The sequence below is a fragment of the Pseudophryne corroboree genome, chromosome 12 (genome assembly GCF_028390025.1).
Source record: "Pseudophryne corroboree isolate aPseCor3 chromosome 12, aPseCor3.hap2, whole genome shotgun sequence".
Taxonomy (NCBI): Eukaryota; Metazoa; Chordata; class Amphibia; order Anura; family Myobatrachidae; genus Pseudophryne; species Pseudophryne corroboree.
The window spans coordinates 81,911,244-81,925,547 of record NC_086455.1 but is presented as its reverse complement, the minus strand read 5'-3'; the positions used below and the strand labels follow the sequence as shown (position 1 = coordinate 81,925,547).

At 44.3% G+C, this 14,304-nt stretch overlaps 1 protein-coding gene across 2 annotated transcripts in view; it reads left to right on the top strand.

The window, feature by feature from the left end:
* PRKCH (protein kinase C eta) overlaps positions 1-14,304 on the top strand; it is a 386,129-nt gene that overhangs the window by 171,020 nt on the left and 200,805 nt on the right. For both annotated transcript variants that reach the window (XM_063947701.1, XM_063947703.1), the window contains exons 3-4: positions 6,386-6,536; positions 10,493-10,527. In XM_063947701.1, the coding sequence (XP_063803771.1) occupies positions 6,386-6,536; positions 10,493-10,527 (186 nt within the window). The remainder of the gene's footprint in view (positions 1-6,385; positions 6,537-10,492; positions 10,528-14,304) is intronic.

The following is a 14,304-nucleotide window of genomic DNA, read 5'->3' as shown; positions in this document are numbered from 1 at the left end:
GCAATACTTGTACATAGTTATTGTTACAAAAAAATCGGGTTGTTTATTGTTGTGAGCCATCTTTTCAGAGGCTCCTACGTTATCATACTGTTAACTGGGTTCAGATCACAAGTTGTACGGTGTGATTGGTGTGGCTGGTTTGAGTCTTACCCGGGATTCAAAATCCTTCCTTATTGTGTACGCTCGTCCGGGCACAGTATCCTAACTGAGGCTTCGAGGAGGGTCATAGGGGGAGGAGCCAGTACACACCACCTAGTGGTCAAACTTTTAAATTTTGTGCCCTGTCTCCTGCGGAGCCGCTATTCCCCATGGTCCTGACGGAGTCCCAGCATCCACTACGGACTACGAGAAATAGATTTATCGGTAAGTAAAATCTTATTATACTGCGGAGGCAGTATGTTAAATAATCCCCCGCCAGTATTGTAAAATTGAGCGGGACCGAAGCCCGCCACTGAGGGGGCGGAGGTTGGTCCTCCAGCACTAACCAGCGCCATTTTCTCCACAGCACACTGCAGAGAAGCTGGCTCCCCGGACTCTCCCCTGCTGAACACGGTGACAGAGGGCAAAACAGAGGGGGGGGGCCACTTTTAATTGGCGCAGTGAGTGTATACATATATATATTTATATAAAAGCGCTGTCCTAACTGGGATTTTATTGCAGGGTCTGGTAGCGCTGGGCGTGTGCTGGCATACTTTCTCTCTGTCTCTCCAAAGGGCCTTAGTGGGGAATTGTCTCCATATAGTTACTTCCCTGAGTGTGTGGGAGTGTCGATACGTGTGTGTCGACATGTCTGAAACGGAAGGCTCATCTAAGGAGGAGGTGGAGCAGATGATTGTGGTGTCTCCGTCGGCAACGCCGGCACATGATTGGATGGATATGTTTAATGTTTTAAGTGCAAATGTGTCTTTATTGCATAAGAGATTGGACTTAGCTGAGTCCAGGGATAGAACAGGAAGTCAATCCATGGCTTTGGCTGTGTCACAGGGCCCTTCAGGGTCTCAGAAACGTCCCCTGTACCAAGTAGCAGACACTGATACAGACACGGATTCTGACTCCAGTGTCGACTACGATGATGCGAGGCTACACCCAAGGGTGGCCAAAAGTATTCATTATATGATTATTGCAATAAAGGATGTTTTACATATCACAGATGACCCCTCTGTCCCTGACAAGAGGGTATGCATGTTTAAGGAAAAGAAGCCTGAGGTAACCTTTCCCCCATCCCATGAACTGAACGCGTTATTTGAAAAAGCTTGGGAGACTCCAGACAAGAAACTGCAGATTCCCAAGAGAATTCTTATGGCATATCCTTTCCCTGCGCAAGACAGGTTATGGTGGGAATCCTCACCCAGAGTGGACAAGGCTTTAACGCACTTATCCAAAAGCGCTGTGGCAGCTTGGACAGATACCTTGTCAGCTGACATTGATACCCTGGATAGGGATACCATTTTATTGACCTTAGGTCACATTAAAGACGCAGTCTTATATATGAGAGACGCTCAGAGAGACGTTGGCCTGCTAGGTTCGAGAGCCAACGCCATGGCGATTTCTGCTAGGCGAGCCCTGTGGACCCGCCAATGGTCAGCTGATGCCGACTCAAAAAAGCATATGGAAGTTTTGCCTTACAAGGGTGAGGACTTATTTGGGGAAGGTCTCGCGGACCTGGTTTCCACTGCTACCGCGGGTAAATCTACTTTTTTACCTTATGTTTCCCCACAGCAGAAGAAAACGCTGCAATATCAGATGCAGTCCTTTCGGTCGCATAAATCCAAAAGAGGTCGGGGATCTTCCTTCCTCACCAGAGGTAAGGGTAAAGGGAAGAAAATGCCTGCCACGGCTAGTTCCCAGGAGCAGAAGTCCTCCCCGGCTTCTACTAAATCCACCGCATGACGCTGGGGCTCCACCGGGGGAGTCCGCTCCGGTGGGGGCACATCTTCGACTCTTCAGCCACGTCTGGGTTCAGTCAGAGGTGGATCCTTGAGCAATGGAAATTGTGTCCCAAGGTTACAAACTGGAATTCGAAGACATGCCTCCTCGCCGGTTTTTCAAATCGGCCTTACCAGCTTCTTCCCCAGAAAGGGAGATCATTTTAGCTGCAATTCAAAAACTGTGGCAACAACAAGTGGTTGTCAAGGTTCCCCTACTTCAACAGGGGCAGGGGTACTATTCAACCCTGTTTGTGGTCCCGAAACCGGATGGCTCGGTCAGACCCATTCTGAATTTAAAATCCCTAAACCTGTACTTGAAAAAGTTCAAATTCAAGATGGAATCGCTCCGGGCAGTAATCTCCAGCCTGGAGGGGGGGGGATTTTATGGTGTCACTAGACATAAAGAATGCATACCTTCATGTCCCCATATATCCCCTTCATCAGGTGTACCTGAGATTCGCTGTACAGGAATGTCATTACCAGTTTCAGACTGGTTTGAACCTCTTCAAACGGTGGAATTAACATTTCTGACTTGGAAGGTGGTCATGTTGTTGGCCTTGGCATCTGCAAGGCGGGTGTCCGAATTGGCGGCTTTGTCTCACAAAAGCCCCTATCTGATTTTCCATGTGGATAGAGCAGAATTGAGGACTCGTCCTCAATTTTTGCCTAAGGTGGTTTCGTTGTTTCATATGAACCAACCTATTGTGGTACCTGTGGCTACGGGGGACTTGGAGGATTCCAAGTCCCTTGATGTAGTCAGGGCCTTAAAGATTTATGTAGCCAGGACGGCTCGGGTTAGGAAAACAGAGGCTCTGTTTGTCCTGTATGCAGCCAACAAGGTTGGTGCTCCTGCTTCTAAGCAGACTATTGCTCGCTGGATCTGTAACACGATTCAGCAGGCTCATTCTACGGCTAGATTGTCGTTACCAAATTCGGTAAAAGCCCATTCCACTAGAAAGGTGGGCTCTTCTTGGGCGGCTGCCCAAGGCGTCTCCGCATTACAACTTTGCCGAGCGGCGAATTGGTCGGGTTCAAACACTTTTGCCAAATTCTACAAGTTTGATACCCTGGCTGATGAGGACCTCATGTTTGCTCAATCGGTGCTGCAGAGTCATCCGCACTCTCCCGCCCGGTTTGGAGCTTTGGTATAATCCCCATGGTCCTTACGGAGTCCCCAGCATCCTCTAGGACGTAAGAGAAAATAAGATTTTAAACCTACCGGTAAATCTTTATCTCCTAGTCCGTAGCGGATGCTGGGCGCCCGTCCCAGTGCGAACTAAATTCTGCAAGACTTGTATATAGTTTTTGCTTACATAAAGGTTATGTTACAGTTTTGATCAGTCTCAGGCTGATGCTGTTTTGTTTCATACTGTTAACTGGTTCGTATATTCCATGTTATACGGTGTGGATGGTGTGGGCTGGTATGAATCTTGCCCTTAGATTAACAAAAATCCTTTCCTCGTACTGTCCGTCTCCTCTGGGCACAGTTTGTCTAACTGAGGTCTGGAGGAGGGGCATAGAGGGAGGAGCCAGTGCACACCCATTCTAAAGTTCTTTATAGTGCCCATGTCTCCTGCGGAGCCCGTCTATACCCCATGGTCCTTACGGAGTCCCCAGCATCCTCTACGGACTAGAAGAAAATGATTTACCGGTAGATTTAAAATCTTATTTTTTTTATGGTCTGTACCGATTTTTGACTCTCCAAATTTCCATTAAAAGTATAGGAAAAGGTTTACCCGTGGCCACACCCCTTTTCCCGAATTTATACCGATTTTCATGTGTAAAATGTTGGAGGGTATGGAAGTGGCTGGTTTTTATAATACCACCCATATTATATATACAGGTGAAACTCAGAAAATTAGAATATCGTGCAAATGTTCATTTATTTTAGTAATTCAACTTAAAAGGTGAAACTAATATATTATATAGACTCATTACATGCAAAGTGAGATATTTCAAGCCTTTTTTTTTGTTATATTTTTGATGATTGTGGCTTACAGCTTAAGAAAACCCCAAATCCAAAATCTCAGAAAATTAGAATATTACATAAAATCAATAAGAAAAGGATTTTAAATACAGAAATGTTGGCCCTCTGAAAAGTACAATCATGCATATGTACTCAGTACTTGGTTTGGGCCCCTTTTGCATGAATTACTGCCTCAATGCAGCGTGGCATGGATTGTATCAGCCTGTGGCACTGCTGAGGTGTTATGGAAGACCAGGAGGCTTCAATAGCGGCCTTCAGCTCTTCTGCATTGTTCGGTCTCATGTCTCTCATCTTTCTCTTGGCAGTGCCCCATAGATTCTCTATGGGGTTCAGGTCAGGCGAGTTTGCTGGCCAATCCAGCACAGTAATCCCACGGTCATTGAACCAGGTTTTATTACTTTTGGCAGTGTGGGCAGGTGCCAAGTCCTGCTGGAAAATGAAGTCAGCATCTCCATAAAGCTTGTCTGCTGAAGGAAGCATGAAGTGTTCTAAAATGTTGGACTTCAAGCATCTTAGATTGTGTGCCTTTTCATTCTTTCTCCCTACTCTGGGACCTTGGTTTCCAAATGAGATGCAAAATTTGCTCTCATCAGAAAAGAGGACTTTGGACCACTGAGCAACAGACCAGTTATTTTTTTCTATAGCCCAGGTAAGACGCTTCTGACGTTGTTTGTTGTTCAGGAGCGGCTTGACAAGATAAATACGACATTTGAAGCCCATGTCCTGGATCTGTCTGTGTGTGGTGCCTCTTGATGCACTAACTCCAGCCTCAGTCCACTCCTTGTGAAGCTCCCCCACACTTTTAAATGGCCTTTTCCTGACCATCCTCTCCATACTGCGGTCATCCCTGCTGCTTGTGCACCTTTTTCTAACAAAACCTGGTTCAATGACCGGAGGATTACTGTACTGAAGCATCCTGGTCTTCCATAACACCTCAGCAGTGCCACAGGCTGATAGAGTCCATGCCAATCCGCATTGAGCCAGTAATTCATGCAAAAGGGGCCTAAAACCAGTACATATGCATGGTTATACTTTTCAGAGGGCTGACATTTCTGTATTTAAAATCCTTTCTGTATTGATTTTATGTAACATTCTAATTTTCTGAGATTTTGGATTTGGAGTTTTCTTAAACTGTAAGCCACAATCACCAAAATTATAACAAATAAAGGCTTGAAATATCTCACTTTGCATGTAATGAGTCTATATACGGTAATATATTAGTTTCACCTTTTGAGTTGAATTACTGAAATAAATGAACTTTTGCCCAGTATATATATATATATATATATATATATATATATATATATATATATATATAGTCTATTTCAGGCCTGGCCAACCTGTGGCTCTCCAGTTGTTGTGAAACTACACATCCCAGCATGCCCTGCCACGGTTTTAGCATTCCTTAATAGCAAAACTGTGGCAAAGCATTATGGGACTTGTAGTTTTACAACAGCTGGAGAGCCACTGGTTGGCCAGGCCTGGTCTATTTGACTCCAGCACTGCACAGACCAAGAGAGAGAAATATACTAATAAGGAGAAGTGAGGACTCATTTGGGACCTACTTCCCTTTGTTACAACAAGTGGTAAATTACCAATTACAGAAACCAAATAGGCCCCTTCTAAAGGAAGACAGCCATTAGGATTTTATACAAATATAGAAGCCACCTAATCCTGAATTAGGATAAGTAAATGCTCCATAACTGACAAGTATCAGCCCTAAATAATAGGCCCACCAAAAAGTGACACCAATAGAGGAACTATACAAAAATTGAAGTTCCCTAATGATCTTGAACACCCCTGAGGAAGTCTTTGCCAACGAAACGTGTTAGCTGATATACTGTATAAGAACGCATTGAAACAAGAAGTCAATTGTTAAGTCTGCCTGTGGATAGGGCAGTGTTATAAGCCATACTCTCTTGATATTTTATTACTACAAATGTCTAAAAAATAAATTGATATACATTTTAATTCAGTTCTATTTGGTTGTACTCAATGATGTGTGTTATCCTCATCATTAGCATATATGCCTGTTATACAATAAGGATTTAAACAATAAGTTACAAGAATAGGCGCCTCATGAGAAATACTATTTTATTTATTTATTTTAATTTTTTTTTGAGACTTCTCTATTGACCTTTGTCATGACTTAAGCCTGAATTTATTATATACCCTGCAAATTTATCATCTACTGATGTCATTGCCTTTTCCAATATTCCTTAGGCATTTCTCTCTCTTTACAATTAAACTGCACAATGTAAATACCTGATGTGTACCTGAATTGGTTAAAGTAGGTCCAAAGTGTTACTGAGATACTAGTGAAATATCAGTAACTTGATTACATGATAACCCCAGATACACCTCCGAGAACCCTTTCTTAAATCTTGAGCAAATAAGTGGTCATCGAAATTTCGGACATTGCAAATGTATATTTGCTGCCACTAATCTTCCATTTTCACTGAATCTACAGGAACAATGCGGGATGGACGGCTGCTTAGGCACTTTACAAGGAAACGCCATAGGGCTATGAGACGGAGGGTGCACCAAGTGAATGGACACAAGTTTATGGCAACTTATCTCCGGCAACCAACATACTGCTCACACTGCAAAGATTTCATCTGGTAAGCATGACACGTAATAATATAAGTTGGCTGATTCCGTGATTGTCACGTCATGTGTAAGTGATTTGATGTAATTTGCTTGCTTGGTCACCTGGTTTAGAAATGTTTAAAATATTGTGTTCTATGGTTGGAGCAAGATGTGTTTACTATTAGAGGATATGTGTAACTGCAAATCTGCCATGCCAAATCAATCTACAATTGTCAATATCTTTCAAACACTCCCTAACACCTCAACTTTTTCTTAAAGTCTAGCTGATCTCTTGACCCATCTCCCACTTTCCCCCCACACCTTCTCCCCCATTCACGTGACGTGCGGTCAGGGGAGGCAGAGCCTCACCTCTCATTCTCCAGTATACTCCAGACTATAAAAACGATTAGAATAATGCAAAGAAGATATTTATAACTTAAATATCATCTTTGAATTATCATAATCATTTTTGTAGTCAATAGTCATCAAACGGTAGTCATTGGAAACTCTATGCCCAGCCCTTTCAAGTGGTAAGAGTTTCATTTATGGGCAGTTCGTGGTTGCAGAGATATAGCGATTTCAAACCGGATCCATCTTGTTGAAGCACCTTGTGTTGAACTGTTCACCTGTATCGTGTCTGGGCAAATGGCATCATTGCAAATAACCGACATGGAAACTGCAGAGCACCATGTGCCATTGATGTGAGAAGGGAACGTCAGCTACAAAGGTGCATGACGGCCGACTGACACGCTGCAGTGGAGCAGCTCACCGTCAAAATGTACCTGTGCAACCAACCAGCACCTTATAGAGTCACTCCCAGCCATCTAGCTGCTGTCCATGTATGTATATGTATATATATATATATATATATATATATATATGTATATATGTATGTATATGTATATATATATATATATATATATATATATATATATATACTGGGAACTTATAGTTACTGCTCTTAAAATCACACAATGCCCACAAATAGGTCATAGAGCACACCTTCTGTAATCAAGCCTCGGGCTCTAGCTTTGTGGCATCCTGCCACATTTACGACAGATGAGCACATTTGTAATCTACAAAGGCTGAACAGCTGATTTCTATGAGACTTTCCCATATAACAGAACACTGGAATAGAATGGTTAGAACATTACAGATGTGCCTATCGTTGGTTCACCCAGTAATATGGACAAACGACCTCTATTTATATCATTTGACAGAACCAATTGTTTTTTTCTGTAAACCCTTTTTGAGTTCTATGTATAAAGTAAACAAAAAAAATTTTTTTTTTTGAGATTTTCACATTTAAACAGAGGCGTAGCTAGGGTTTTCGGAGCCCAGGGCAAGATGGAAAATGCCCCCACCCCCCCAAAAAAAAAACCAAAACCCCAAAAGAAGCATGTGCGCGCGCCAAAAAAATGGGCGTGGTCACACTCCAGAAGGATTGTGGCCATGCACCAGAAGGGGTGTGGCCACTGAAAATGGCCCACAGTGCCCGTTACATTGCCCCACAGTGCCCGTTACATTGCCCCACAGTGCCCGTTACAATGCCCCACAGTGCCAGATACATGCCCCACTGTGCCAGATACATGCCCCACTGTGCCAGATACATGCCCCACTGTGCCAGATACATTGCCCCACAGTGCCAGATACATTGCCCCACAGTGCCAGATACATTGCCCCACAGTGCCGGATACATTGCCCCACAGTGCCGGATACATTGCCCCACAGTGCCAGATACATTGCCCCACAGTGCCAGATACATTGCCCCACAGTGCCAGATACATTGCCCCACAGTGCCAGATACATTGCCCCACAGTGCCAGATACATTGCCCCACAGTGCCAGATACATTGCCCCACAGTGCCAGATACATGCCCCACTGTGCCAGTTACATGTCCCACTGTGCTCCTCCTCCCCCCCCCCCCCACGGTCACTCACCGCTTGTGTTGATTTGATATGTGAGGGGAGGAGAGCGCAGCGCAGTGCCTCTCCTTCCCCTCACCGCTCCAGGTCTCCGGCGGCTGTGTGGCGCCGGTTCGCTAGCCAATCAGAGCTCGCGGAACGGCAGCCAATCAGGAGCCGGTCTGCAAGCTCTGATTGGCTAACGCCGCCAGAGACCGGACACACGCAGCGCTGCTAGTGCTGGCAGCGGCGGTGAGGGGAAGGAGAGACGCTGCGCTCTCCTCCCCTCACATTTCGGCGTGACGGGGGCGGGTGGGGCATGATGCCCTGGCTGCCGGCGGCGCCCCCCTCTCCTGGGCATGCCAAGGCGCCCAGGGCACGTGCCCCACTTACCCTACACTAGTTACGCCTCTGCATTTAAAGTTTGTATAGTATAATATTTAGAGGTCTATTTATCATTTTTGGCTAGAGGGCATCAGTGACTATCATGAAGTGACCTAGCAAGCGATCCAGCAAAGCCTCTATGGTGGCGTTGGATCCCATGTTAAACTTAAGCAACGTCACCCCAAGCTTTATTTTACCATTCTCCTTATTGAGCTATGTGGCACAGCGGGTAAGTGCTGGGAAATACGTTACTGTGACTTCTGCAGTGTTAACTCTTTAATAAATTGCATAAAGTCCTGCAATAGCCATGCTCTGGTTTTGGCTGGTGGTATTATAAGAAATATGTTCCTCATTCAGGAAGTGCTACCACTGATCAACACTGAATACTGGTAACGTTACATATAAAGGCAACTGTAAAGCTTTTTCTTAATATAAAAAGAAGACGAAAAAACACAATAGCTGTGCATGATGGTGCTTCTACCAGATTTTAAAGTTAGGGGTGTGAAGAACTATGTGAGCAGTTGTCTGTTTTTATTTGCAATCTATTAAAGGCTATGTAGTCCATTTTTTTATTTATATACATTTGACATACATTGTTTTTTTTTGTGTGTGTTGTCAGAAAAAATCTGGGTAATTCACAAATAAAGATCTTAATTTTTATGTTATTAGAAAAAAAAGGGGGAAAAAATCCCAGAAGGGGTAAGTAGTTTATAAAGCAGGCTCTCACTTTGTAATGAGACCGAGATCAACCCCATTTCACATCATGAGACACAGAAACTCCAGATTACATATGCCACTGTGCCCCCCCTCCCCTCCCGTTACGTAATAATGTATTTCTGTCGGGGGTGGGGGGGTGGGGGGAGGTGGAGCGAGTACCAATGGCCCGGGTCTGATAGGGGTGCATAGGTCTGCTGTTACTGCCCCCCCGCCCCCTCCTTTCTTGCCTGATAGGGGAGCATAGGTCTGCTGTTACTGCCCCCCGCACCCCCCCCCCCCCACTTTCTTGCCTGATAGGGGAGCATAAGTCTGCTGTTACTCTCCCCCCCTCCCCTTCTTTCTTTCTCTCCTCATTACAGCAAACACCGCTGTGTGGCCAGGGAGGTTGCTGCAGAGTAACGCCCCTAAAGGTACCTGGTCCCAGCTTTCTATAACCCTGTGTGGGCGACTGCACCAGATGCACAGTTGTTATTCATGCTCTGACTATGGACATGCCTAACGCATACTACAGTATACAGGGGCAGATGTATTAACCTGGAGAAGGCATAAGGAAGTGATAAACCAGTGATAGCTGCAAGGTGATAAAGGCACCAGCCAATCCGCTCCAGTATGTAAATTAACAGTTAGAAGCTGATTGGCTGGTGCCTTTATCACCTTGCACATATCACTGGTTTATCACCTCCTTATGCCTTCTCCAGGTTAATACATGTGCCCCAAAGTTCCTTATTGAACAATCCCGTATACTCCGCTGTGTCCAACCCATAATGCTGTTGTGATATAGTAGCCAGGATTTTTAGGTTATTAGTAGCGTTACTATTTTGTATATCCTCCATTGTAACGTTATGTTTCAGGTCACCGGATGTGAAAAATGACTCTGTGTATACTATAGAACTCTATATACCAGGGTGAATTTATGTGATACCAAAGTAATGTCTTTATGTGATTGGTAACTGTATAACTTTGCAATCTTTCTTTTATAACAGGGGAGTGTTTGGCAAGCAGGGATATCAGTGTCAAGGTATGGTAACACATACGTACAATGCTTAATGTGATATTAACTGTAACAAAACCAGTTGAATATTTACTTTTTATCCCCATGTTCCCAGTAGTATGTTGCTGCTCACCCCATACTGCGATTGAGCCAGCCTTAATTTTGGCAATATGTGATTGTGTTACGGTATCTGTTTCACTAGTATGGCACTCCTCTTAGCTTTAGAACTTCCTTTGTTTTCTCCCTCCGCAGCGGACACTCAAGGGTTGAGTGAATACCATTGTCGAGCAGAATTGATCTTTATGTACCCAAACCACAGGAGATCTAGCCAGGGCCGGATTATAGGCGGGGCGGCAGGGGTGGTCATCCTGGGACCCCCACACAAAAGGGGGCCCCAAACACTATACCCAGCTTCTGGCTACTACAATATAGCTCTATATAGTCCTACTCAGCAGCACAGCTGTTTCCTTACAGTACTGCCGAGGAGCATCGCTACAGTCACAGTCTTGGTAGTTGGTGACGTGAAATCTTGTGAGACTGTGACTGTAGAGAGCCGCTGCTGTATTGCGTCATGCCGTGACAGTTCGGGGCTGAGCTGAGGTCAGACGCACTCCAGTATATGTCCGGCACTCCAGTTTATGGGGTGGTCTTCAGTTTACTGGCTGTCGGGATCTCGGCGCACAGTATACCGGCGCCGGAATCCCGACACCTGGCATACTGACACCTTTTCTCCCTCTTGGGGTCCACGACCTCCCTGGAGGGAGAATAGATAGCGTCGCACCACCGTGCCCGCAGCGTGGAGAGCGCAGCGAGTCTGCAAGGGGCTCATTTGCACTCGCCCAGCTGTCTGTATGCCGATGGTCGGGATTCCGGCGCCGGTATGCTGGTCGCCGGGAGCTCGGCCGCTGGCATACCCTACTACAACCCAGTTTATGGCATAGTGCATATATATATATATATATATATATATATATATATATATATATATATATATATATATATAGATATATATATAGATAGATAGATTAGAAGATAATACTGCGCCACTTGTGTTTAGCACCAACGATAAGAAGCCTTAAATAAATAATGTAATACTACATATAAAAATACTGACACTCCCTGGAACCTATAGGGTGTCTGCTTACCCCCAAAAAACAGGGATGGTGGTTCCCTGTATCATGAATTTAGCAACACACGGGGGGGGGGGGGGGACAATATAGATAAATATACAAATATTTATCAATTTAATAACATATAATACAAAATTTGGACAGAAAATCTGTTTTAAAAAATGGGATAAAAAAAATCTACACAACAAATATATAAAGTGCCGGTTGCAATAAATAAATAGATTTTGCTTATCTGAGCATAAGGTCACTACCAGGTTGCCCAGCACGTTTCGTCACACAGACTTCATCAAGGGGTATATATATATATATATATATATATATATGTATATATATATATGTATGTATGTGTGGCCCTCAGGTGTAATAAGTTCAGTGCAACCACAGCATGCAGATCAATGTTTCAGTTTTACTTAAAAAAAAAAAAAATCCCGATGACAATTTTTCACGTAAAATTGAAACGTTAACATATATATCTATCTTGTATTTTTTTTATTTTGACTTGAAGTACCAGGCTATTTGTTTTAAAATGCAAAAAAATTGTAATACTTTATCATTTCAATAGAGATATACCATCACCAGTATAGCACTTTAATAATTTTATTAATAGGGGCCCCCACAAATTTGGTGCCCAGGAGCCCCCACAGACCTTAATTTGGTCCTGAATCTAGCTAAGTGTAGTGTCCCCTCCTTTGCTCCAGATATGACTGGACTGGGTGGCTCTACAGTATGTAAAATACACAGCAATCTAGAGTATCCCTGATAAGCAAAATAGGTGTATAGGGTTAAAACATCATTCACTTGGATGAATATAAATATATATTTAATAAATAAATGATGTTAGATGCATATATCTATGGTATTTCTCACAATAAAGAATAAAAATGATTAAAAGACTTCATATACAGTGGGGCAAAAAAGTATTTGGACAGCCACCGATTGTGCAAGTTGACCCACTTAAAAAGATGAGAGAGGTCTGTAATTTCCATCATAGGTACACTTCAACTGTGAGAGACAGAATCTGAAAAAAAAAACTAGGAAATCACATTGTATGATTTTTAAAAAATGTATTTGTTTATTCTTGCGGAAAATAAATATTTGGACTATCAAAAAGTTTAACTCAATACTTTGTAATATAACCTCGGTTGGCAATTACAGAGGTCAAATGTTTCCTGTAGTTTTTGACCAGGTTTGCAAACACTGTAGCAGGGAATTTTGTCCCACTCTTCCATGCCGATCTTCTCTAGATCTGTCATGTTTTGGGGCTGTCGCCGGGCAACACAGACTTTCAACTCCCTCCACAGATTTTCTATTGGGTTGATGTCTGGAGACTGGCTAGGCCACTCCAGGACCTTGAAATGCTTTTTACGGAGCCACTCTTTAGTTGCCTGGGCGGTGTGTTTGGAGTCATTGTCATGCTGGAAGACCCAGCCACGTTCCATCTTCAATGCTCTTACTGAGGGAAGGAGGTTTTTGCCCAAAATCTCATGATACTTGGCCCCATTCATCCTCTCCTTAATACGGATCAGTTGTCCTGTCCCCTTTGCAGAAAAACAGCCCCAAAGCATGATGTTTCAACCCCCATGCTTCACAATGGGTATGGTGTTCTTGGCATGCCATTCATCATTCTTCTCCCTCCAAACACGGCGAGTGGAGTTTATATTAAAAAGTTTGATTTTGCTCTCATCTGACCACATTACATTCTCCCAATCCTCCTCTGGATCATCCCGATGGTCACTGGCAAACTTTAGACGGGCCTGGACATGTGCTGGCTTAAGCAGGGGGACCTTTCGGGCGCTGCAGGATTTCAATCCATGACGACGTAGTGTGTTACTGATGGTAACCTTTGTGACTGTGGTCCCAGCTCTCTTGAGGTCATTGACCAGGTCCCCCCATGTAGTTCTGGGCTGATTCCTCACCGTTCTCAAGATCATTGATACCCCACAAGGTGAGATCTTGCATAGAGCCCCAGGTCGAGGGAGATTGTCAGTGATCATGTATTTCTTCCATTTTTTTATAATTGCGCAAACAGTTGATCTCCTCTCACCAAGCTGCTTGACTATTGTCGAGTAGCTCATCCCAGCCTTGTGCAGCTCTACAATTTTGTTCCTGGTGTCCTTAGACAGCTCTCTGGTCTTGGCCATGGTGGAGAGGTAGCAGTCTGACTCTTTCAGGGTGTGGACAGGTGTCTTTTATACGTATAACCAGTTCAAACAGGTGCCAGTAATACAGGTAACGAGTAGAGGATGGAAGAGCTTCTTAAATAAGAAGTAACAGGTCTGTGAGAGCCAGAAATCTTGCTCCTTGGTAGGTGTCCAAATATTTATTTTCCACAAGAATATACAAGTAAATTGTTTAAAAATCATACAATGTGGGGGGCATGGCCTGACTGGAGAGGCGGCTGGATGCAGGGAATTAGAGCTCCTGCTCCCACACACCTAAAACGCGGCTGCCGCTGGAGATATTGCCCCCTCTGTGCCCAATTTGTACCCTCAACGGCCCTAGGTGCCTGTGCGCCGGTCTGCGGAGCCGGGAGACCGTTTCCTCGGTCTTTGCGGGTTGCGGCCTGTGCCGGCAACCGAAGCCGCGGACTAAATTTCTGCTTCCGGTCCGACACGTAGCTCCGTGGGGCCTATCGATTCCGGAGACTCCTGCAGCCATCGGAGCTCCTCCATCC